The 25,547-nt window shown below is 50.4% G+C and overlaps 1 protein-coding gene across 1 annotated transcript in view; it reads left to right on the top strand.

Moving 5' to 3' along the window:
- Positions 1-5,522: 5,522 nt before the first annotated feature.
- The window catches only part of GREB1 (growth regulating estrogen receptor binding 1), a 68,594-nt gene continuing 48,569 nt past the window's right edge, over positions 5,523-25,547 (top strand). Inside the window, exons 1-6 of the mRNA XM_060027637.1 lie at positions 5,523-5,679; positions 10,567-10,686; positions 13,086-13,262; positions 18,638-18,820; positions 21,057-21,200; positions 22,548-22,676. Of these exons, the coding sequence (XP_059883620.1) occupies positions 5,523-5,679; positions 10,567-10,686; positions 13,086-13,262; positions 18,638-18,820; positions 21,057-21,200; positions 22,548-22,676 (910 nt within the window). The remainder of the gene's footprint in view (positions 5,680-10,566; positions 10,687-13,085; positions 13,263-18,637; positions 18,821-21,056; positions 21,201-22,547; positions 22,677-25,547) is intronic.

Genomic DNA, 25,547 nt, shown 5'->3' with positions numbered 1-25,547 from the left:
AGTTCCAGGCCACTGCAATAAAGTGAATCACATGAATTTTTGGTTTCTTAGTGCATATAAAAGTTATGTTTATACTGTAGTCTATTAGGTGTGCAATAGCATTTTGTTTAAAAAATGTATGTATCCCAATTAAAAAGTACTTTATTGCTAAAAAATGAGAACCATCATCTGAGCCTTCAGTGAGTCAAAATCTTTTTGCTGGCGGAGGGTTGGAAATATTGTGAGAATTACCAAAATGTGACACAGAGACAGGAAGTGAGCAAATGCTGTTTTTATTTTTATTTCTTTATTGAAGTATAGTTAATGTACAGTGTTGTTTCAAGTGTACAGCAAAGTGATTCAGTTATACATATTTATATATATATCTATTCTTTTCAGATTCTTTTCCATCATAGGTTATTATGAGATATTGACTAGAGTTCCCTGTGCTCTGCAGTAGGTCCTTGTTATTTGTCTCTTTTATATACAGTAGTGTGTGTATGTTAATCCCAAGCTCCTAATTTATCTCCACCAGGCCTCCTGCCTCTGGGTCTTCCCTCCAATTTTGTTCCAAACATCCCTGTCCAGCTGACCTGCTTAAAATATCACCTTTAGCAACATAAATCCCTAGTTCTGAAGCTTCAGGGCTGTTGCCTCCTAAAACAATGTCTAATTTTTACCCTCAGTTTTCGTTTTTTTCCTGTTGTGGTGCCACCTTTACTACTCATCAAATGCACTTATTTTCTTTTTCTAGAGCATGTGTATATTCGTGGAGCTTTCTTGCCTGTGTACCCTCCTGTTTCTTTCCCAAATGTTAGTCCCAATTTTTGGCTCAAAATATCCTACTCTTCCTTTTTGGCCCACTTTGGGTACCAGCCCCTTTGGACCGCCTGAGTTCTCACTGATTCTCCCCAAGACCCCTGCCCCCACCTTACGTTGTAGGAATTATGGACTATAGCACTTTTTTGTCCCTTGTCACTTCTGATTTGAAGTTCTTATCTTTTCACACCTGTTCAGATTTAGCTAGAAATGAATGGTCGTGCACTGACTACCAGGTGCTCTGCTAGGCACTTTCACACTCTGTGTCTTCTGCTCTCTGTGATGACCAGTGAGTCCTTCAAAGAGCCCATTTTACAGATGAGAATACCGAGGCCCGGTGAGCCACACATGCTCTCTCTGTCTACTATACCAGGCTCCTGTGCATTAAGGTGAAGGCCGTGGTCTGACCGTCGTCGCTGTGGGGATGGGCGCTGCTTCAGATTCTGTGGTTGAAGAGCGTCACACACCAGCATTGGGAGGGGCTGGGCCAGGCCTTGGAAGGCAGGCAGCAGAGTGTGACGTGTCAGGGTGGGAAAGGAATCCCCGCGGTTTGCAGACTTGAGTAACTGCAGCAGGAGATGAGCAAAGGGGCCGAACCCAGGGAGCGAGTGGCAGAACCCAGTCCGGGAGGTCACAGGTGTCGCCCTGGATCCACGAGGCTTTGGGGAGGAGTTTGGCTTTGGTGTTTTGACCCTGAGCGAGGCTGTCCGCTCTCTGGCTCTTTAGTTCCCCGTGTGACAGTTATGGGATCCCAGCACGCCAGCGGGCCTCCATCCCAGCCTGCTCTGTCTGCCCTCTGAGCCCTGACTCCTCACTGGCAGGTGGTCTTGTCAGTGAGCTGGGGCATTGCCAGGTGTAGGTAGGAATTTTCCACACCATTTGATTGCGGTCCAGTAGGACTAACAGAAAGGGCCAGAGCATTGTCGTACGATTCTCAGTTTCCTTCCCCATCTCCAGTTACCAGCATTTACTCAGGATTTCAAATGCCTCATTAGATCGGGAGTGGGGTCATTGTCTCTCTCACTTTTTGCTTCTAGACATTAAAGCTTTGATGTTTGCTTAAGGTTGTAAAATACAATTTCCATTTTTTTTTTTTTGTTTTTTTTTTTTGCGGGACGCGGGCCTCTCACCGCTGTGGCCTCTCCCGTTGTGGAGCACAGGCTCCGGACGCGCAGGCTCAGCGGCCATGGCTCATGGGCCCAGCCGCTCCGTGGCATGTGGGATCTTCCTGGACCAGGGCTCGAACCCGTGTCCCCTGCATCGGCGGGCAGACTCTCAACCACTGCGCCACCAGGGAAGCCCACAATTTCCATTTTTTTGAGTGTGAGCGCTCTTCTGTCTATGCCCTTGTCCCTTTTGTGTTTCTCCTTCCCTCCTACCCTCCTTCCCTCCCCTTCCCCTCTCCTTCCCCCAACCCCGAATTCTGTTTTCTTCCAACAAGAGTTCTTTCAGGTTACTTATCATCTCTGAGACTAGGATTTGCCATCTTTATGATGGGCTTCGTAATATCCCTCACACGGCTACCAAGTGTATTGAGCAGGGGGCCTGGCACACGGGAGCCGGACAATATTAGTTTTCTTTCGTCCTCTTTCCTGCTCTGTCCACACCAGGCATTGCTCTGCCTTAACCGCTGGAGCCCTCTGGGCTCAGGGTGCCAATCCGCTGCCAGGTGAGCGGCCCAGGACCTTGGGAAGGGAGGGTCTGGATGCCCCGAGCATTTCTTTCAACCGTTGAGCATCATTCTGCAGGGGCTCCAGGTAAAATGGGCCAGAAGTAGAGCTGCTTTCTGTGTGCGTTAAGCTCTTCAGACAAAGATCTATAGAAACAGGAGGCATTCGTGATGTTATTAATTGGCGGCAGCTTTCCATGGACCACCCTGAATGGAAACAGACACAGGCGTCCCCACATGTGGCCCGTAATCCCTCATTTACGTACTGAAGGAGGCTGCGGGTCAAGAGAAAAGGCAGAGGGCCTGGGAGCCTCTTCTGACTCAGGCTATTAGGTGGCTCCAGCCGCTCCCCTCTCTCTTTCAGGAGCGCTTTCTTTTTGTTCGTGCTAATTCCTGAAGCAATCCTCCCACCAGCTCATTTCCCCAGGCTGTAAGCAGGGGCTGACCGAGGGGAGGCCCTGTGCTCAGGAATTATTGCCCCAAGCAGGAAGTGTTTAATGGTTTCCATTTACTTTTAGTTGGAAGAAGGAAGCCTGAACCTTTCTTACAACAGAGGCAGAAAATCAACCTGACGACACCCCCATTTTACCCTCAGGAGGGAAACCAGAGCTCCTCAGGGCACCAACGGTCCCATCTTGAAATTGCTTAGCCACCTACGAACAAGAACAAGGGGAATTTCTTATATACGTCTTAAGTCAGAGTGATGTGTAAGGAGGTGCCTGGGATGTGAAGCCAGTCTCACAACTTGTGTGACCGAGTGTGTGTCACCGTAATGAAGCAGGAAGCCAGTGTCCTGTGGTCATGTCGGGGATGGCATCTGTGCTTTTTTTTTTTGGCTGCAACTTGCGGGATCTTAGTTTCCCGACCGGGGATTGAACCTGGGCCCTCTGCAGTGGAAGCGTGGAGTCCTAACCTCTGGACCACCAGGGAAATCCCCACCTTGTTCTATTTTGAAGTCAAATGGCACTTTGGACATTAACAGTAGAGGAGGCATGAAATATATGAGGATGTAGAAAAGTTGAATAGTCTACTTTCATACCTTGAAGAGAGTTTAATCTTTTCTCATATGACAGCATATTTGTAAAAATGCATCTGGCACCTGTCAAAAAGAAACCCTTAACAAATTTTAAAAGTCGAGTTTTTAAAGGCCACAGTTGTGATTATCCAATAAAAATTAGAAATAAATAATATAAGGCTAATCCTTCTTCCTCCCAAATTCAGACTATTTAGAAATTAAACCTATGTTCCTGGATAATTATAGGATCAAAAAGGGACTCAAAAGGGAGATCATAAACTGTCTAAAGGGGAACACTTTACACTAAACCTAGGGGCCACAGCACAAGAGGCGCCCAGAGGAAAATGTATAGCCCTAAATATCTTCCTTATCAAAGCAGTAAGATGGAAAATAAAGATGATGATGAAGGAGTCATTTTTAGACGTTTGGTAAAAGTACAGCAAATTAAACCAAAAGGAAAGACAAAAAGGGAGATCTAAACCAAAAACGAAATGAAATAGAAACTAAACAGAAAACGTTAGGAAGGAATATACATTTAAATGCCCGTTCTTAGGAAGCACTAAATACAGGGGTTTAACCGTATGTCTGATCCCAGAGAAATGTCTTAGCAAATACCTGAACCTTCACTCAATGGAATGCGATGCAGCCATTAAACTGCTTCTGACAGCATTTGTAAGAGGTTTGGATGAAATGTTTATGTCAGATGAAAAGAGCAGAATCAAAAATTGTATCATAAAGGGATTATTACCATGTGGATACAGTCTCCCAGCTCCCTCCTGTGCCCCAGAGAATTAAGTCTGGAAAGAATACATCAAAGTATCAGAGAGAATGGAGTATTGACGCGTGCTTAACACAGAGGAATGGTAAAGACGTTGCGCTGACGGAAGGAAGGACCACATACTGTATGATTCTGTTAATATGTCTAGTAGACATAACGTAAATTAGTGGCTGCCTATGGCTGGAGGATTGGGGACTTAGGGGTGACAGCCAAAGGGTATGAGATTTCTTTCGGGGGTGATGACGGTGTTCTAAGATCAATTGTGTGATGGTTGTGCCACATGGGAATATACTGAAAACCATTGAGTTGTACCTTTTTTTAAAAAATTGAGGCGTCGTTGATTTACCATGTATTAGTTTCTGGTGTACAGCAAAGTGATTCAGTTATACATATATATCTTCTTTTTTGTATTCTTTTCCATTATAGGTTATTACAAGATATAGAATATAGTTCCCTGTGCTATACCGTAGGACCTTATTGTTTATCTCTTTTACATATAGCGGATGAATGGGGTGTTATGTGAATTAGATCTTAAGCTGCTACCAAAAAAAAAAAATAATCACAGTGTTTATCTTGGGGGGATGGACATAGTGATTTTCCTCCTGCTTTTCCACCCTCTTGTGTAATTTCCAGATTTCCAGATGTAATTCTGCATCGCTTGTCTAGTGGAAACATAATAAACTAAAAACATTTTAGAGGAAATGTTCATAATTGGCCTTTTAGCAGAGGAGGCAATGAGGGGAAATCTGTTTGCTAGCCTTCCTCCTGAGAAGGTGAGGGGAGGCCGAGTCCCGTAATCCTGAAACTGGGGACTGGTGGTCATGGGTCGCTGCATTGTCAGCCGCCGTCACACACATAAAGTGGCACAGGGCTATTCTTCTTCAAGTCAGGGAAAAGAAAGCGTCATTTGTCTGGGGTCTCTCAAAAGCAGGATCACCACTCAGGGAAAAGCTGGGGGTCTGTGAAACCTGCAGATGACTAAGAGCCAGTTTCTAGTAAGATCTCCTAAGAGGTGTCAGACTCTGCTCTCTGAGTGCTAAATTAGAGAAAGCTGTTACTTATATAACTTCCTGTAATTGCCCGGCAGTAGCCGTAGCTGAGAGCCGTCTGCTCCTCCTTTTGGCTAAGCCGGGGATACGCGGCCCTCTCCCCTCCTTGCAGCGGGGATCCTTTCTACCTTTGGGCTTCATGCTCGGGGTCAGGCTTTTTAACTGAAACTGAAATGCCATTTTAAACAGAAGACTGCTTCGTCTCTCTTGGAGATGGGAAACTCTTACGCTGGACAGCTGAAGACGACGCGGTTTGAGGAGGTCCTGCACAACTCCATCGAGGCCTCTCTGCGCTCCAACAGCCTGGTACCCAGGCCCGTCTTCTCCCAGTTGTACCTGGAAGCGGAGCAGCAGCTTTCCGCCCTAGAAGGTAGGAGATGCGTTCCTGCCTTTCTTTTACCGTGTGTGAGAATGTTAGCAGTGGGACTGGAAACTCTTTCCTCTTCTGAGGAAACTGTAGAAACTGTTAGGTCTGGAAGAACAGAATTATTAGAAAAGAGAAAGGTGCACGTGCGTCCCATCCTTACTTGGCTAAAACTAAGGTCAGTTTCAGCCATAAAGTTGCAAGGAATAAAATGGTTCATTGGACTAGCAGGAGAAAGAAAGCCATGCCAGCCTGTTCTGAATTGGTTGTTACTTACACTCTTATTAAAAGGTTTGATGGTTCACTTGGATAAGTAAGACATTTTAACATGCTTGGGACCCTCAGTTATATATTTTTTCTCTTTGTGATTCGTGGCCATATCTTTTTTTTTTTTTTTTTCTTTGGCGGTACGCGGGCTTCCCACTGTTGTGGCCTCTCCCGTTGCGGAGCACAGGCTCCGGACGCGCAGGCTCAGCAGCCACGGCTCACGGGCCCAGCCGCTCCGCGGCATGTGGGATCTTCCCGGACCGGGGCACGAGCCCATGTCCCCTGCATCGGCAGGCGGACTCTCAACAGCTGCGCCACCAGGGAAGCCTGTGGCCATATCTTTGCAAGGCAGCGTAGTTTTTCTTTGTGATAGCAGTTACAAGAGCTCTCTAGAAACTGTTAAAAACCAAGAACAAACCCTTATAGATTTAACGTGTGCTAGGAATAAATTATCTTCAGGCATGGGGTTAAGTTTAGGGTTTACTTAATTATCCAGAGAATAAACTGGTTGTATTTTGCAATCTTTCGTTTGTTTGTTTTGTAGTCGTGTATTTTCATGTCAAAAGTAACCCACAGCAATCCGAAGTATGAGAGTTATTGCTAAAGGAAGTTCTTTTTGTCACTTTGTCTTTCACGTGAAGTTACCTGCACGCTTCTCTTAGCTTTTGAAGTGAAAGAGGGCTGTGGTTTAAAACAAAAGTTAACAAATTAACGAAGCATGCAGTATGCCGGGTCCTGTCTTGGGGTGGTCATGTGTGTGTGTGTGCAGGGTGAGGATGGTGGGCTGGGGACGGTTGCACATAAGGGAAAATGAGGCTCAGAGGTCCTCGTGTGATGTCTGAAAGTCCCTTTTTCTAGCAGGGAGGCATTTCTCGTGTCACTATTTAAAACGTCCTTACAAAATTAACCTTGCAAATAGCGATCGCTAAGGACCTAAAGGAACTGGATCTGGGTCTGGGAGAAAGTAGATTGTGATCCAAAGCACGAATTAGGAAGCCCGAGAATTCTCTGGTATTCAAGTCGAAAGTACCAAGGTTTTCCGGCACAGGAAGCATTACTGTGACCTTGGGGGCATTTGAGAAATTACTGGGGGATCTCTTGTAGATTGTGTGTTTTCAGCTAGCTGAAAGACTTCTGTGAAATATATATCAAATGCTCATCCTTAACTTCTTGTAGTATTGAAAGGCTTTGCTGCTAATGATAAGTGAACAATCTAATGATAGATAATTTAGTACATTCGAATGGCACCTTAAAATCAACAAAGTGCTTCTACCTCCACCAGTAATTAAATCCCATGATTTGGGAAGATGGAAGATGGATTTGACGTTTTGAAGGATGTTGGCCTGGGGACAGGCGGGGAGAAAGCCCTGGAGTTTCCCAGTCAGCTTTTCCTGGGGTTGAAGCTCTCCATAGACAACCTTTGCTGGCCTCTGAACGGGAGACTGCATCCCGAACATTGCCTCCTTGGGATGCCCTCATCTGCCCTCATCATGTGTTGCTTTCCAGGGACAGCTTAGAGGCTTGCGCGGCCCGGGCCCCCCATGTTGAGTGCCGCAGGCTCCCTGCCAGCTGGCAGCCGGCTTGGTCGGCCCCTCACGTTGGTATGAAAACCAGAGCCAGCCCTCTCTATGATTTTCCCATCTGTCTGGCAAACAGCGTAGAGGAATCCTCCGAGACTTTGTTTCTCTAGTACTGGGAGGATGGAGGAGGCGGTTGGTGAAAAGGGGGAGACTCTTGTCGATTTGCTAAATGTCTCCATCAACCAAGCACTGGGCTTGAGCCCCTGGTTTCTGCCTCATAGAACGTGGTGCAGAGGGCTTGTTTTGTCAGTCTGTCTCTCTGTCAGGTCTCTTATCTTAACTGCTGTCCTTCCTCAGACAGCAACATTAAGGATGCTTTTAATGACCAGGGTGCTGGTACCCCAAAACACCCCTTGATCTGTTAACATTTTCTGTATTTGTGAGGGCGATTCAGAGGGCCCTTGTTACTTTGTTCTACGTATTAGGGGTATTACCCCCTCCTTCTAGGGGAGAAATCTTTTACGTATTATTTGTTTTTTAAAGGAAGGCCAACCAAACAAAACAAATACAACCCCAGTATTTGGGGATAAGTATTTATTTATTAAATAAGATGCAGGTACATTCCTGTAATCCTACCCACTCAGAATGTCATACGGTTTCTTCTCATGGAAAGAAAACAAAATTTACTCTAATCATTAAAACACATGCCCTCGTCCTCTATGGGGTGCAGTGCAGCCGTGGAACCCCTGGATTCCTGTGGTTGAGTTTTAAGGTCCTGAGCTCCCAGTCCAGTTGGTTTTGTCTAAGGCCATTTTAAAGCTCTCATCCTGCCAGGAGACCTTGGTAAACAGTCTGGTTTAGTCTGGCCCCGGTTAGGAAGTCTCCTTGGGCTTGTTGCTGGCTGAAGGATCCCATCAAAGACCCTGGAATGTCTGATGTAGACCTTTGACCTTTAATCCTGCTTTCTTAGCAGCCACGGGATTTTGAGCCCTTTCTTTGACTTGCAGAGGCTTAAGACCCTCTCCTTTCATTCTCTCGGACAGTCTGGATTCCTGTTCTTTTCGGTGGAGCAGAGTAACGTGCAGACATTCCTGTGTGTGCCCTCAGAGCGCCGAAGTCCCCGGCTTCTCCTTTTCACTCTAATTGTTGGTGCTTTGCTGTACCCCCACCCCCTCCCCCGAGCCCCTGGAGCTGAGTCTCTGGCTTACAGACTAGTCTTGATTTTGCAGACAGCCTTCTAAGCCACCTACTCCATAGACGGCCAGAGGATGGTTTGGGCCCCTGTGAGGACCCGAGCGGCATGGCTGGCATCTGGGGTCTGGGCGTGACTCCACCTTCTGCTGAAACCGTCCCTGCCTGCATTTAACGGCAGGAAGGAAGCGGCTGAAGGAGGCTCTGCATTTTTCCCCTCCAACGCCCTTTTGTGTTTTTCCCGGGTAAGCTTTTCACAGTCTCCCCGCCACCTCTGTGTCCTCTCGTCCTGGAGGGATGGAGACACTAGGAATTCTTGCTCACTTCCTGCCGTGACCTTCCCAAGGTCATGGGCCTGGGCCGGCCTAAGATGTTAGTTTCTTCTGCCTCTTGTCCTTCCGGCACCTTTCAAATGGTGACCACCCTGAGGTTATGCTCCCAGCACCCTGTACTGATTAAATCACACCTGGAATGTTCTGTGCAACTCTGAGAGCCACATATCCCCACATAGACTGTCACAGCTCAAAGTGACCTTCTGTGACCCCCGCATTTTAAAGATGCAAGATCTGACGCACAGAGAGGTTAAGTAACTTTTCTGTGGCCACACAGACAATGGCAGACCCAAGGACTAAAACTCGAGTTCCCAGATTTCTAGTCGATCTTTTTCTGCTGCGCACAATTTCATCGTTAACCTAAAGCCACGTAACCCACTGGATGGATGGAGAGTGTGAGAGCCAGCTAAGATGAGAGTAGGATTGGCAGCAAAGGGGTCAGCACTAGAGGAGGATACGGAGAAACCAAAAAGGAAGAAGCATCTGTCTCCCGGCCTAGGGTATCTAAGGATGCTTGTAACGACCCTATTCCACGAGGAAATCTGGATCCTATTTCTTAAATGACATTTAAAGATAGAAGGATTTTTTTACCCAAAGAAGTTAAAAGAAGTTAGAAGGAGTTTGTAAATTCATTGATGTGAAACCCTCTTTCTCTAGCAGGCTGGGTAAATAAGGTATAACTGTGTGTGCTCAGACCAGTTGGGAAGTAGTTTCCTGCACGAGGCATTCTGCTAGGTGCCTGGGTTACAGAATACGGGCTGGGCCCACACTCTCCAGGAACTGAGAGCCTGTGGAGAAGACCAGCTCTTTCATTGCTGTGATGAAGCTCACACACAGGGGGAGTGGGATTTTCCTGGCCAATTCCTGGCTCTCCTGGCTCTCCTGGCCGTTTCCACACTTGCCATTACTCCTAAAATACTATTTCACTTAAAAAAAGTTTCTTAAAGTCGCTTGGCCTGTTCTGGGATGGCTTCTTTTGGTGAGTGGGGTAAATTCGGGTGTTCGCATTTCCGGTTTGTATACATCCAGTCTTCCCTTGGGGATAAATAAATGTAAACGTTGTTCCCACCGGACTTTGGGTTCTAAAGCAAGCGATGCAGTTAGTGGCAAGAATGGCAGCTTGGGTGTCGGGTGTAACTGGGAACATACCGGCTGTGCTGCTTAACGGTTTGTTGAACCACTGGGTCTCTCTGAACCTCAGTTTCCTTAGCTGTAAAATGGTCCTTATGTTACACCGTGGTTCCTCTCACACAGATGTTTTTGGAGAGCCTGCTCTGTGCAGGCTGCATGCTCAGTTCTTGTCGACAGCTATGTCCGCGCTGAGCCCTGCTGCTCGTGCACACGTGTGTGGCTCTGGGGGCTGGGAGGTGACGTGGACCTGCGTTTGAAGTCACAAGGCCAGGCTTGGAGCCAGAGTCTGTGACCTTGGGAAGGACTTCCGGCCTGAGTGAGTCTTGGCCTTCGCCGCGAGTAAAGGAGGGTGGTAATGCCCTCCTTAAATCGTGTGTCTGTGAGGCCTGGTTAATTACTAGCTGCCGAGACCCGCTGTGGACTTACTCATTGCTCTCCTTTCCCACGTCTAGGTGGAAGCCGAGTGGAAAATGAGGAAGAGGAAGAGGAAGGGGAAGGGGGGCTGGAACAGAACTGTCCCCCAAACCCCTACCAGATGCAGCCCCCGCCCGAAGGATGTTGCACTACGGACGGTGAGATGCCCGCCAGGCTGCGTGCTGAGGGGCCCCGAGGTGTGACCGTGCCCGCGTCGCCAGCAGGCCGTGGCCCGGCGGGCCCTCGCGTCCCGGCGGCACTGGCTACGCCACGTGGGGCCCTGTCACTCTTCGGACAGCCCCACCGTTACAAACGCATTCCGATCCAAAAGTTAATTTTTCTCCATCGGCCGTTTAGAAACCAGAATATCCCAGCTGAGGTCAGCGTCCACCGTGTATTTATATCAGCACTGATGAGTAGGCGTAATCTTTCACATCTGTGGCTGCTTTACCGTTGAAAAAGCAGATCAATACGTTATCTCAGGAACTCTGCACCGTCCGTGAGGTTATCCTCATTTTGCTGTTGAGGAGCGAGGCTTGGAGATGCCGGGCGCGGTGGCACCTTTGTTCAGGGATGGGAGCCTGTGCTCTGCGCTTGAGGGTCTTGGAGTGCACTTCTGGTCTGCTGCTCCCCCGCCTGGCAAAGTCACTGAGCAGTTGGAAGTTCACCTGACCTGTCACCATACCAGTCAAGGAGTGTCACTACTTAGTTGGTCAGTTAATTGAGTAAAATAAGTATTGAGGCCCTGCTCTGAAAATATGGAGATAAAAGGTCCAAGAGCTCCCAGTGTAGCAAAGCTATGTGAGCAGACCCTCTGCATGCAGTGTAGAAAGTGCTGGGAGGTTGGGGTGGTCTGGGCCAGCAGGGGTCCGTGGGAGCACGGGAGAGGCTTCTGGTGCCGGTAGAGCGTTTGGGGAAAGGCCTCCTGGAGGAGCTGGCCCTTCCTATGGGTTTTGGAGTGTCAGCAGGAGTTAGCCAGGAGACCGAGAGGGCTGGGGGAGAGGGATATTCCCGACAGGAACAGCAGGTGCAAAGGCTTAGAGGAGGGGGAACACGGCCCATCTGGGGAACTGCTACTAGTTTATGTAGGTAGGGGCCTGAGGGGTGGCCAGGCAGGGCTTGGATGAGTGATGAGACCGGCCGTGGAGGCCCCATGCACCCTGCCTGGGGGCCTGGACTTGACCTTGTGCGCGATGGCCGGCAGGGGAGGGAGTCAGCCCTCCCTGGGACTGCTCTTCCAGGAAAAGGGCAACAGATAACAGTAGCTCTTTGTGATATAGGACTTCTAGTGTCCAAGAGCTAAAAGGCCGCCTAATTAAATAAGAGAATGGCAAACTCTCTGGTGGTCACCACCATGATTTTCAAAGAATTTCCAGGTGGACACAGTGAACATGGACTGCCCACGACCTTTTTTCCTCCAGCTCTTCAGAAGGAAGCGGCTGCTGTGCAGAATGGGAGGGGCCTGGGTCATGGAGGTAAAGACCTGCTGGGCCCTTGACCTCACCTGTGGGAACTGGTTTGACGTCCCCAAGACAACGCAGGGGGGCCGCCCCAAGCTCCGTCCTGACCCCCCTCCCAGCAGCTTTGAGCAGATGACTTGACCTCTCAAATGACAAGTTTCCAGGGCTTCTCCCACCTGGTGCTGTACAGAGTGGGTGCCTCTTACTGCTTCGCCCAGGGGCAGATGCGAGAACTCGGAACTAGTGCCTTGTGAATGGTAAAGCAGGTACACCAGAGGAGAGGCTTCTTAAAGTACCACAGAGTTTTGCAGGGAAGGCCTTGGGGTCATCAGGGTTCACGTTAACTCTCATCGTCCCTGTCGATAACTAAAGATGGAAAAGCCACAGGGCATCCGGCTCCGCATGCCTTCCGGGAGGGAGATTCCCAGAAAGGGCCCCTCCAAATAAATCTCAGCTGTTTCCCTCTTCTCCATTTTTTTCCTAAATATTTTTGGACACTTAAGTTTTAAATAGGAAATATATTTTAAAGCTCTGAAATATGAAAGGTTCGTGTGTATAGAGTGAAAGTCTCCCTCTGCTGATGAGGCCCCTGTGAGGCCACCAGCGTCAGCCGGTCCTCAGCCTGTATTCCTGCCATGTGCCCCTGCCTCGTACACATAAAATATAGGGTGGAGAAGACATCGACTCACTCACAGTCCCGTATGGATTTATCTTGTCTACGTTTTAATTTACCGTCACTGGTCTACCCTTCTTTCCTGCTGGGCTTCATTTTACATGAATGTGTATTATACGGTGACACCGATAGTCAGAAAAGCAGCATGTGGTTAAGTGTCATGAGTAATGAATTAATTTAATGTTTTAAATTTTTTATTCTTCCTAATCACTTTATTGTTGTGAATGGTTGTAACTGGCAAGTGAAAAGCATGTAAGGGTAATGTACTTAAGAGTGTTCTCAGAATTAATTTGCAAGTCAGCCGGGTCCAGCGGCACGGTGGTCGCTGACAAGACCAAACTGTTGTCACCCCTTTGCCTGCGTGGATCCTGGCTCTGTGGGAACCACTCGCTGGGCAGCGTGTGAGCCTGTCCGTCCCTCCTAGGGTTCTGCCAGGCAGGGAAGGACCTGCGTCTCGTCTCCATCTCCAGCGAGCCCATCGATGTCCCCGCGGGCTTCCTCCTGGTGGGCGCCAAGTCCCCCAGCCTGCCGGACCATCTCCTGGTGTGTGCCGTTGACAAGAGGTTCTTGCCGGATGACGATGGACACAACGCCCTTCTTGGTAAGTTGCTCCTCTGCTCTTCTCTGCGGCTCCGGCCGCCTGGCGGGTGGGCACAAGGAGAGCTGTTGGTCCCCTTGGGGGACAGGCCACCTTTGAAACTCTTCATCAGCATGTCACACAGCCCTGTTTATTCATCACTCTGGGCTATTTCTTTGTGGAATGGAATGCAAAGGAGAGTTACTTTTAAAACCTGACTACCTTCCTGTAGAAAACCCATCAGCACTCATTCTTCTTGTACACGTATTCGTCAGACCTTTCCAAAGTGCCTACTGTGTCAGAATTGCGATCCAAACCCTGTCCTAGATGCTCTCGGAAGCCAGCAGACACGAGGCAGGGTGAGAGGAAGGCCGAGCGCGTGGCCCTGCCTCCTGGACGGTCACGTCCTGAGGGACGCCCGGGCACCCTCTACCGTTCTCTCCTTCGCTCTACCTTTCACCAGCCCGTCATTCTTATCCTGGCTTAACAGGTGTGCTTGGACCTGTTAATGCACTTGCCCAAGGGCGCACAGGTAAAGGAACAGAGTCAGGATTCAAACTCAGGTCTCCCTGGTTCCAGATGGTACCCTCTAACTACCACGCCCCACCCCGTACCTGGTCGAGGTCAGCCTAGGGAAGCCGTGGCTTTGATCTTTGGACCACCGCTGGCCCAGAGGGTCCCAGCTGCAGTGCAGAGTCGAGACCAAGCCTTATGAAGCCCGGCTCCCCTTTGCTCGGACTTCTGTTGAGCTCCTTCTGTGTGCCTGGCCCTGTGCTCAGCTCACTCCCCCATTAGTGGAGCAAAATCAGGGGAGACGTGAGGTTTGGACCGAGAGCCCAGCAAGCTGGCTTCCCCTGCTCCCCAGTTCCTTCTGCGCTTCCCACGTGTACAAACATTTAAACCTCACTTTTGTGCTTGATACGGCCCCCCAAAGCTGGGTAGGTAAACGCACCGCAGTGGATATTTATTGAGGAGGTATTATGTCTGAAGCTCTGTGCAAAGGACCAGAGGGTGGAGGTGGGGAGGGGAGAGTGAGGATCGACCCAGAGAAGAAACAGAAGTGGTTCCTGCCACGAGGGCCGCAGGGACACAGTGGTGTGTAAACTCTGAAACACAGCAGACGAACGCTCACTGGAGGGATGGACATGGCTCTGGGGCAAGGACCAGGGGGAGAAAAAGTTGTGGCCAGTACTCCCTTAAGGCAGGTCCATGGGCTTATCGTAACTGGTTTTTGTTTTTTTAAAATTTTTATTGGAGTATAGTTGATTTACAATGTTGTATTAGTTTCAGGTGTACAGCAGAGTGAATCAGTTATATACATATATCCACTCTTTTTTTGTGTGTTTTAGATTCTTAAGGTGGGGGAGGGATAAATTGGGAGATTGGGACTGACATATACACACTACCACATATAAAATAGATAACTAATAAGGACCTGCTGTATAGCACAGGGAACTCTACTCAGTACTCTGAAATGGCCTGTATCGTAACTGGTTTGTTTCTTTTTTAAATTGGAGTATCATTGCTTTACAATGTTGCGTTAGTTCCTGCTGTACAATGAAGTGAATCAGCTCTATGTGTATATATATCCCCTCCCTCTGGGACCTCCCTCCCCCCGGCCCATCCCACCCAGCTAGGTCATCACAGAGCACCGAGCTGAACTCCCTGTGCCCTACAGCAGCTTCCCACTAGCTATATACCCTACCATGTGTAAAACAGATATCGTAACTAGTTTTTGAAAGCAAGAATAATCCAGAAAATTCACTCTACCAAGGAAGCTCACGGAGTCATTGCGTCTCAGATTCAATTTGCTTATTGAGGCCGCTTAGGACAAAATGAGTGGGGAAGATGGCCTGGTGACTTGGTTCGTGTTTGATCTGGCCACGGCTGGGGGTTTGCCTGAATGAATTCCTCCCCTTTGTGACTGTAAAGGAATTGCCAGGGTAGTAAATCAAGGAGGCTCTGGGTCTCGAAATGTGGAGACAAGAATCTTTCAGTTCATTCACCACCAGCCCAGGAACAACTTCAGCCCCTCAGGCGGGGAGCTTAGAGGAAGTGGGGTCTTTGTTAATTGCTTGCCAAGAAGCCATCGGAGGTGGGTGACAAGGGCCGGCTGGTAATAACCGATGCTTTCTTCTTTGAAAACAACTTTATGCTCTCAGCTTGCACACTTAGCGCTGTTTAGGTTTCCTGCAATTAACCCTGATGGCTGCACAGGACAAGGTGGCCCTGCAGCCCTCTGGGGGCCGGGGCTCAGTGCTTTTTAGTGACCTATGAAGTGGAGGCTGTGGAATATCTTGGGGGAAGCCACAGCTTGAGGTGCCTCTCCCCACCCCGTAATTTATAATGAAGGGAGCGTTGTTTTAGTGAGTTTGAATCAACTGTGAGGGATTTGGTCTGAGAAAGTGAGAAAATGAAAACCTAGATGGGTGTTTCAGTTTTTTGATAGTAATTCATCGAAATTGGCTGATAGCTAAGACATAGGAGAAGAAAACATCTAGCTAGATTGTTCATTTCTGCGATGGGAGTAAACAAGCTCTTTGTGCATCTAGAACGCAAATAATTAAGCATTTATGGAATGTATAACCCCAAACTGAAGGTGAACTTTAAATTCAACCCAGGGCCCCAAAGCCAAGTGGGACCTGGTCCTTCCTGGGAGCTCAGGGCCTGTGGGAAGACACGGGCCAACCAGGACTCAGCTCGGAGATCGCACCCACGGCCACAGAAATCTCTGTGCAGCAGGTCCCAGCCTAGGGCTTAAGGCGCTAGAGGATCCCGAAGGATGTGCCAAGCCCCAGGGATGGGAGAGTATCTCAGAGTATGTGGTGATGGAGTTGAGTCATGATAAATGGGTGGATTGCCAGTGGGAGAAAGACAGCAGCAGCAGCAGCAACAAAGGAACCTGACAGCGGCTACTTTCCTGAGCGCTTCTCATGTGTGAGAAACTGTTCTAGTTAAAATGAGGCAGGTGAGTGAGGTGTTACTACCTAGCATTTAGATATGAAGAAAAAGAGCCACGGACAATAGAACGAGGTATGCCTGTCCTTACTATCCTGGTAGGACCAGGGTTTCCACTTTTATTTCTGAACCGCAAGGAGGAGCCCCTTCTCATCTGTGGCTCCCCTCCCGGCTTCTGGAATGGAGCCGTGGTCCCACAGTCCACAGTTCTCATAGGACAAAAGGCCTGTAGCTATTTAGCTATTTCTGGAAAGGGATGGCGGTGCTGGCCTTGGTGAAGCGCTCCGAGCGTCCTTGGTTTTGCAGTTCTGCTTCTTGTTCATCATCTTTTGAACCCTCAGGGTCAGAATCCCTTCCGGGGAGCGTGGAAGTTTTCTCAGGGCCTCATTCTTAGACGACAGTTGAGCTGTTTATCTCAAGGTGCCCAGGTTGGAGACCAAAGAATAAATAAAAACATTAGATTATAAAGTTAGAAAACATTAGAAACATTAGAACGTTAGAAAACAAAAGCCTGTCAAAATGTATGCGGAGATGCTAAGTGTGCACTTGGATAGTTATCTTGTTTCCTGTCTCCTGTTCCTTCCAGATATTTGCTGCCTCTCCTGTGTCAGGCACTAGTTTGGATATACACACTTACACACACTTACACACACAGACATGGCCCACGCCTCCCCACAGACATACCGTGCTCCCGGTCCTTTGGAAGCGTGGGGATATTTATGGGGGAAAATACACAAATGTCAGTAACTCTGACACTAAGGAAGAAGGTATGAGAACTGTCAGCAATATAAAGTCCAGTTGGGAATTCGGCATAGTAGTGGGAGGAGAGGGAGATAAAGCAGGAGACGAGGCTGGAGGGCATTGGGGGCAGCCTTGAAGGCCGTGCTTCTGGGTCTGCACTCCATTCTCATGCTAGAATCCACACGTCACTCTCTAGATCTACACACTGGACAACTACTTAGCCTCTCTGGCTCTCATTTCCCAAAAGAAGGTTTTGCTGTCCTGACGGACTGGTGGTCGTGTCAGTTAAGCTGAGTGCCCTGTTTGGGTGACAGTGAATGGCAGGAAGGCTGTTGGTTTTCTCTGCATGGTAGTTTCCTCCCTGTCCCTTTAACAACACGTAAACATAGAGCATGGTGCCGGCATTTCTTTGGTACCTTACCTGTTTCTCTGGTACACAGGGGGCAGGAGTTTGGAAGGATAAACTAACCTGTGCCTGCCTTTTAGACCAAGAGATTTGTCTTTATTTCTAGGGCCTTTTAAGGAATATTAAATTTGCTTCAAATCGGTCAGAGAACCCAGAAGGTTTCTGTAATGTAGATGTCTTCTTTCTCTGTGGAGAGATGTTTTGAACCTTCACAAACTAATGTTATTTTGGACAGTAGCCAGAGGCCTCAGAATTATCCCCTTTAAAGGCAGAGCTTATGCACAGAACCCCACGGTCCTCCTGGCCTGAGTTGAAATGCCCTTTGTAAACTTGTCAGCCAGAGCATACGATAAAATAAGTTAGTCTCAGCTTCAGGGTCTCTCCCGCCGAAGAACCTTGCTCCTTAGAAACCAGACGTACCAGTGGGCGAAGCAAGGTCACAGGGAAGACCTTTGTGAGATAGTGAAGTTAAACCAGAAGGGTCACCAGATAGAAAACCTAAATCATCACATTTCTCTGGTATTAACCAACAGTTCTGTTGAGTCCGGTTTGAATAGACTTTACAGTATGTAAAGGTCTTTCAAGCACGTTCTCTGGATTTTAATAGTTCATGGGAGGTGGTTTTGTCATTGCCTCTATAAAGCCAGCCTTCCCAGAGCCTCAGAGCTGAACTCTGTCATCTCCCAGAAAGGCCCCCTCTGGCTTCAGGCAGCAGGATGCTGACATAGACCACCACGTTTTAGCCGAGTGTCTCCACTCCGTGGCTGTTGGGGCCATAGATTTCACTCACCACCACCCTGGCCTTGCATGGTGGAGCTCTTGATTTCTCCTCTGCAACTCGTGGGATCAACTCACTTGATTCCTGGAGGGAACTTTGGACTCTGAAGAGGACTCCCAATGCATCTAGTCTCAGGGGTCTGATTGCTTTGAGATTCTGCGACTGGCCAGCCCTGAAGGAGATGCGGACGCAGCAAATCATTGCAGGTGCCCGGTCAGCGTAGACAGTTGAATGGGACAGTTCTTGTCCTGTGCCGTAGGACGCAGAGGCTTTAAATGTGCTCCTAAGCGAGTTCAGTCTTCCAGGCTTGCCTGGGCTCAGCTCTACGATGAGTCCACTTGGTCCTCCTGTTGGCATCAAGGTCATCTTGACCCCTGTCAGCAGGAGCTGACAGGGACCTTTGCCCCGTGGACTTCCCTACTGGTGTGGTATAGGATGTGAATGCCTAGTGGCCGATGTGTCACTTGGAGGGACTTTGGTGTAAGATGGGGATGGTCATGGTTTTTTCCTCCCCAGGTTTCTCTGGGAATTGCGTTGGCTGTGGGAAGAAAGGCTTCTGTTACTTCACAGAGTTCTCCAGCCACATGAACCTGAAGGTGACCACCCAGCCCAAGAAGCAGAAACACTTGAAATATTACCTGATCCGCAACGCACAAGGGGCTCTGACCAAAGGGCCTCTCATTTGCTGGAAAGGCTCAGGTGAGCAGGGGGTGGGGTGTGAGAAGGGGACGCCTCCAAGCGAGCCAGGGGCCTGTCGGCACGACTCTGGGCCGACACTGCTCTGCAGTAGACGCGGTTTCGGGCAACACGTCAGCCCTGTGAAATTTTTTTTGTTTCGAATTTTATTTTTTTATACAGCACGTTCTTATTAGTTATTTTATACATTTTAGTGTATATATGTCGATCCCAGTCTCCCAATTCATCCCATCGCCCCTCCGCCTGCTTTCCCCCCTTGGTGTCCATACGTTTGTTCTCTACATCTGTGTCTCTATTTCTACCCTGCAAAACGGTTCATCTGTACCATTTTTCTAGATTCCGCATATGTGTTAATATACGATATTTGTTTTTCTCTTTCTGACTTACTTCACTCTGTATGACAGTCTCTAGGTCCATCCACGTCTCTACAAATGCCCCAATTTCGTTCCTTTTTATGGCTGAGTAATATTCCATTGTATATATGTGCCACATCTTCTTTATCCATTCGTCTGTCGACGGGCATCTAGGTTGTTTCCATGTCCTGGCTATTGCAAATAGTGCTGCAATGAACATTGGGGTGCAAGTGTCTTTTTGAGTTATGGTTTCCTCTGGGTAGATGCCCAGTGGTGGGATTGCTGGGTCATATGGTAATTCTACTTTTAGTTTTTTAAGGACCCTCCATACGGCACTGCACGATTCCGCAGCATCCCTGGCCCCCACCCACGGGATGCCAGTGGCTCTCTGCACTCATGACGATCAACGGTGTCTCCAGACATTGCCAAATATCCCCTGGGGGACAGAACCACCCCCGGCTGAGAACCTTGCCCCAGATACTTGCCACAAGGAGGCACAGCACAGTGTTGGCCCTGTGTCAGCTTTACTGTACTATAAACTAGATGCTACAGTCCTGGGAAATTACAGCGCGACTTTGCACTACGGGCGTCTAGTTTATAGCATCGGCCTAATTGTATGGGAGCTTTCAAAGCTGACACAGGGCCAACACTGTGCTGTGTCTTCTTGTGGCAAGTATTTGGGGCAAGGTTCTCAGCCGGGGGTGGTTCTGTCCCCCAGGGGATATTTGGCAATGTCTGGAGACACTGTTGATCATCATGAGTGCAGAGAGCCACTGGCATCTCGTGGGTGGGGGTCAGGGATGCTGCTGGATCGTGCAGTGCCTGGGGCAGCACCCCTCCAAAGAATTGTGCAACCCAGAGTCAATGGCGCTGAAGTTGAGAAACCCTGACTTAGAGAAAACTCAGCTCAAATAGGCCCCCTTCCTGCTCCACAGCCTGTTAACCGTGAAGAGAAAGACCAGCTTCCTGGTGCTGGTGCTTGCAGAAGTGAGTGGGCTCCCGCTTTAGGAATGGGCCACACTCCGCCCTTCTCTCTCTCTCCGTATTCTCATGGCTGCAGTCAGATTATAGGGGCAGAGGGGCTAGATTTCCCAGGCCCAGGTACTCTCTGAGATCCCCCCCCATCCCCTCACAAACGGCTGGGGAGGGACGTGTCCTAGGAGCGGTCTCCGTGAGGTGCCCGGGAGAACCAGACTGTTGTCCCTCACCTGTCTGCGTAGGTTCACTCTGGTCACCTGGAATCTCCCAGCCAGCTTCTGCAAGTAGGGCAGAGGGCTTCAGGAGGGGCTGGCTCTGGACGTTCTTCCCCTGTCCCCTCCCATCACTCCTCTCCCCGCCCCACTCCTGTTCTTGCATGGCTCAGTAAATATTTCTTGAGCTCCTACTGCATACATGCCTGTCATTTTCTACGTCCTGGGGAGGCAGTGGTTCTTCCCCTTGTGGGACCAGATAAGAGCCTTTGATCACTTGCTGTGACCAAGTACTCCTGGGGGTTAATCTTCCGGACAGAGAGTGATTTAGGGCTGGAGGATGGTATTAGCTGTTCCATTACCTTTGAGTAAAGCTCTGTTCTTCCCTTGGACTTGAAGGGCGGTGATGGAAGGTTTCGTTTGTATCATGAGTTCCTGTCTGTTTCCCAAATGGTCGCTATTGTTCCTGCTCCTGGCAGAAGAGCTGTCCCTCTGCTGGATCCCCTGCCTTTGGCACCGAGCCTGGGGCATGTCACATCCCCTCCTTCCCCGGACGAAGAGACTAGGATGGGCTTGGCACCATTGTGGTCATCTCTGTAGCTGGCTCTCCTACAGGACAGCTTCCGGTCTAGGAAGTCATCTCACGCTGCTGGGGAGGAGCAGTGGCTGGTTTTCACGTGTGCATCTTCCCCACAGAGCTCAGAAGCCGGCAGGCATCCGCCAGTGCGTGTTCCAGCTCTCTGTTCCCACCGCTGGAGAGCTCTGGGCTGCCAGCTCCCTTCCCCAGCGAGCCTGGTCCTGGGACGACCCCGAGCATCCCGCTGGGAGCACCGCAGGCAGGTGAGATGATGGAGCAGCGCCGGACGTGCCGGGAGTGGGCTTTAGTTTCCCCAATGTTCTGACTTGGAAATTGAGGCACAAAGATGCTCGCATAGGATCTCACGGGCAGTAGGATTTGATACAGGCATTTCTGGTTCATGAACTTGGCATTTGCCATGACAAACAGACCTGATAAGCACGACAGCTGTTACCAAGGAGATAGCAGCCTCCTTCCCAAGGCCTCTGGTGGCTTGGTGGTCGTTATTCCTCCTGCCCAGGGGCTGTGCCGAGGGGAACCGGGCCCTTGCCCCGTGTGACTCGTAATCCACAGCGAAGAGGCTGCACCTGGGCTGGGAACACACTGTCCTCCGGAGGCACGGTGTCCCCCGGTCCACGTGGTGTCTGCTGTTGTCCTCACTGTGCCCGGGCCGCCTGGGGCCTGTCACACCTTGGCAGCTGGAGGGATCACTGCTTTTGTCGTCAGAACACCTTGGTGAGTTCCAGCGCTGCTGCCTCCTAGCCAGGTGACTTGGGGCCACTCATTTTAACTCTTTGAATCTCCGTCTCCTCATCCGTACAGATGGAGAAAATCTTTTCTGTCTAATCTGCAGGGTGATCGTAAGAATTGAGTACGATGATAGTAATAGCAGATACTTTGTGCTTATGACCTTCTGTTAACGCATGTCGTCCTCACAGTGGCTCTGTGATTACCTCCATTGTCTAGATGAGAACAATGGGAGGTGACGTAAGTTAAGGAAGGTTGCACAGCAAGTACGCAGCAGAGCTGGGGCTCAGACACGGGCTGTCTGGCTTCGGAACCCACCCTTAACCCCTCACCATGCCGCCTCAACACAGGAGATGTTTTGTGCTACTCCTGAGTCTGGAGTGCCTTCCAGATCATTCTGGCTGATGTGGGTGACTTACAAGACCACAGCCCCCGATGGCCCCCAGAATTCTCCTCGGGCCCGGGGAGCCCCAGGCCCTGTGGGCAGCTTGGATCTGGGCGATGGCAAACCTGCCTGCTTTCCTGAGCATGTTTGACATGCCCCTGAACTCAGGAGGGTGAGCGAGAAGGTGGAAGGAGGGTGGAGCAGATGCAGCGGTGCTCCCGGAATCCAGGGGCCCCGCTGGCCCTTCTCTCACCAGGCGTGCTCAGTAACGCATGCGCAGGAGTGTGTGTGCCTGTGTGTGCCTGTCCGTGTGTGTCTGTGCTTTCTCCGGGGGGGGCAGAATCACTCTGGCAAGAGCTCCGACTCCCGACGGGCCGCATCAGTGAAAGGCTAATTTGTAAAATGGAGGAAGAGTCATCTCCTGCTTGCTGGGCTCACAGAGTGCCCCGCTCTCTCCCCTCTTTCTCTCTGCTGTCAGGACCAGCCCACGATCATGCGTCGCTAACCACAGCCGTGGGTCCGGCTGTTTTCAACGGCAAAGACTCCCTGAAGCACCAGCTGCTGGTGAAGCACAGCCTGTCCACCGCGCCGCGTCCCTCGGCCTTAGGTAGCCTTGCCTGTCCTGTTCGGGGGCCTTACTCTGCTCTGGGTCAAGACGGTGGCGGGGTGGGAGGATGGGGGAGCCCCCGTGCCGAGGCCCCCGAGCCTCCTGGAATTGGGGGGCTTGGAAGGAGAGTCAGGCCAGGTCAGCAGGTGCCTCCTGAGTCCATGGGGCTGTGCTCAGGCCCTGGCGCCGGGGGGGCCCTGGCTTCGGCCCCCGACTTGGGTGGTGGGTGTGTCTGCCCAGCACAGTGGGAGCCCCGTATGGGCGGGTGACCTGTTGCATTGTGGGCCGCCCACCATGAGGGCTGGAGAGTTCTGGAGAAATGGGGCCACGTGGTGTCATGGGAAGATAGGGGCTCCAGAATCAGATGAACAAGAATTCAAAACCCAGCTCTGTCAGGGGATCAAGTCTCCTGGCTAAACATTCCCTCATCAGGAGATGAGAATTCTGCTCTGCGGGCAGTTGGAGGTTAGATGAGGTGCTGTATGGAAATTCAGGGCACAACTGGCAGCTCACTAAGGGGCGCCATTATCGCCACCTGCATCAACACCATCACTGAGCTGGTCTTTTCAGGGAGGGCTTCCTGGCGGAGGTGACAGCTGAGTTGCAGCTGACAGTTGGGGAAGCATTAATTAGAGATCGTATGGGAGGAAGTGAGGAAGAGGGATGAGGCGGTGAGGGTCCGAGTGAGAAAAGCGAGTGAAGGGGTGAAGTGGGCCTCCTGCTGGAGCAGAGGCTGTGGGTTGAGGAAGGGTCGGAGCGGTCCGGGGACCCCACATTCAGTGCTCTCCCTCCGTGCTTACCTGGAGCCATTTAATAGGCCAGTCTTACGTCTCTCCTCCCTCCTGCGTGCACACAGCTGAGTGGAACATTAGGACCCGAGAGCTTCACCGGAAGAGGGCCCAGAAACCGTCTAGTCCAACCTGTCTTACAGAGAAGGAAAGTGTGGCCCAGAGAGACACCAGCCTGCATGCTAGGCCTCCCTGCTTCCGCGACACGGCTGGCGGAGGACTCCCCTGGTGCGGGAATTGTCTCCCTCTTAGTTGAAGGAACGATATCTTTTCTGACTTGGATCTGAGCTTTCGTAGTCCTGACCAGAGTGTCCATTCTGGAGTCAAATCCCTGTAACTTCCCCAGTGTGAGGAACCCCAGGCAGGCACCCGCTTTTCCTCCCAAGACTGTTTCTTCTCGGCTAGGTGCTAAATTGAGGGCGACCAGTGGCTGAGGACTGAGCCTCTGGGGACGGTGACGGGAGACTGTGCTGCTGGTACCTCCCCTCCCTGCACTGAGGCCTGGGTGCGTCCACCCCGGACAGCAGGGACAGAGGACATCCTTCGGCCTGGGCCCTGTGAGTTTGGCTCTGTGGACCCAACCGGAGGCTCCTTCTGTGGTGAATGAATGTGTTTCCTTGGAGGGGCATGAGAAATAGAGCCCCAGTTCCCTAGCGTGGTGCTGGAAACTTCCGGAATCTGGCCCCAACCAACCTTTTGAACTCGCTCATTCCCCACTCTTTCTACTTAAGAACTCGTACCCTGGCTGCATTGGGTACAGCTCAGTGCCCTCCCCATCCTGTCTCTATGCCCTGGTCACACATCCGTGCCCTTGAAGGGCTCTCGCCACCCACCTTCTATACGTGCCCTTCAGAGCTTAGCTCAGGTGTCACCTCCTCCCTGTAGGAGGGCTCCCTCCTTGTGACACTCAGGTGTCAGGCTTTGTTCCGCGGCCATTTGTGTCTGTCGGGCCTGTGAAGTTCCTGGGAGCAGGGCCGTCATCGTGTCTTCTGGGAGCCCAGATACTCCGCAGAGCCCGGCCCAGAGGGCGTGACGATGCTGGCGGAGTGTGGTTGCACCGTTAAGGGCACAGCTGGAGCATCAGAGGTCCTGTGCCTCACGCCTGCTCTGGGGAGAGCTGGAATCAGTTTTAAGAAACTGCTTCTGAAGCTACAAGGAGTGTTTAACCAGGGCTTGGGGGCTGTCGCTCAGTGGTTCGCAGTGGAAGTGCTGCCCCTGCGGGACGGGGCGGGGGTAGGGTGGGAGAGGGAGTAAGGAAATGTGCAGGATCCTTTTTTTGGTTGTCCCAGCTCAGGGTCCGGATGTGCAGTGCCTGCAGGAAGTGGGCTATATGATGAAGACTTGTCTCCCCCAAAGTGCCAAATAGGGTCCCCCTCCCCACTACCAGGACACATGGCCAGAAATAGATGGTCCACAGGGGCAGCTCCTGGTGACATCATTTTGGCAGAAATCATGAGCTTAGAGTCCACGTAGAGACAGTTAGTGTTAGCATCCCAAAGGGAGAAAATACCTGTAGATCTTCCATCCTTAGTACCGAGACCCAATCCCATTGCCCTCCCTGCTTTGGTAGTTTAACGTGGTTTTTAGGGGAGCTGGCATCTCAGTCTTTGTGGGAGCTCTTCTACTGGCTCTTGAGGACAGATATTCGGGGAGGTGAAGATATGGTTCTAAATGGAACAAACATAGCAGAAGCTGCCTCAGAGGTTGCGGGGATCAGAGGAGACCACCTGCTGGAAAGCTCTTTGCAAACAAAGAACTTCACGTTTTTAACATTTTATTCACTTCATTTCATTCATTTTCAATCGGTCTAAAGAAGAGGTGAAAATAACTTTGGATTACTTTTAAAAGACTTTAAAGCAATGATTCTCAAACTGCAGTGCGCCTCAGCATAACCAGGGTGCTTGTGAACGAAGTGTTTTCTTTCCCTCCCAGAGGTCTGCTTCTGTAGGCTGAGGGGTGTCCGGGAGCAGACACTCTGAACAAGCTCCCACTGGTTCTGTCCAGCTTTGTCTCAGGCCAGACTTGGAGAAACATCGCTCTAAACCGGTGGTTCTCAACCCTGGTGCGGTTTAGAATCACCAGG

This window comes from Delphinus delphis, chromosome 12 (assembly GCF_949987515.2).
Source record: "Delphinus delphis chromosome 12, mDelDel1.2, whole genome shotgun sequence".
Taxonomy (NCBI): domain Eukaryota; kingdom Metazoa; phylum Chordata; class Mammalia; order Artiodactyla; family Delphinidae; genus Delphinus; species Delphinus delphis.
The sequence above is the reverse complement of the archived record's forward strand: the minus strand, read 5'-3'. Positions and strand labels throughout refer to the sequence as shown.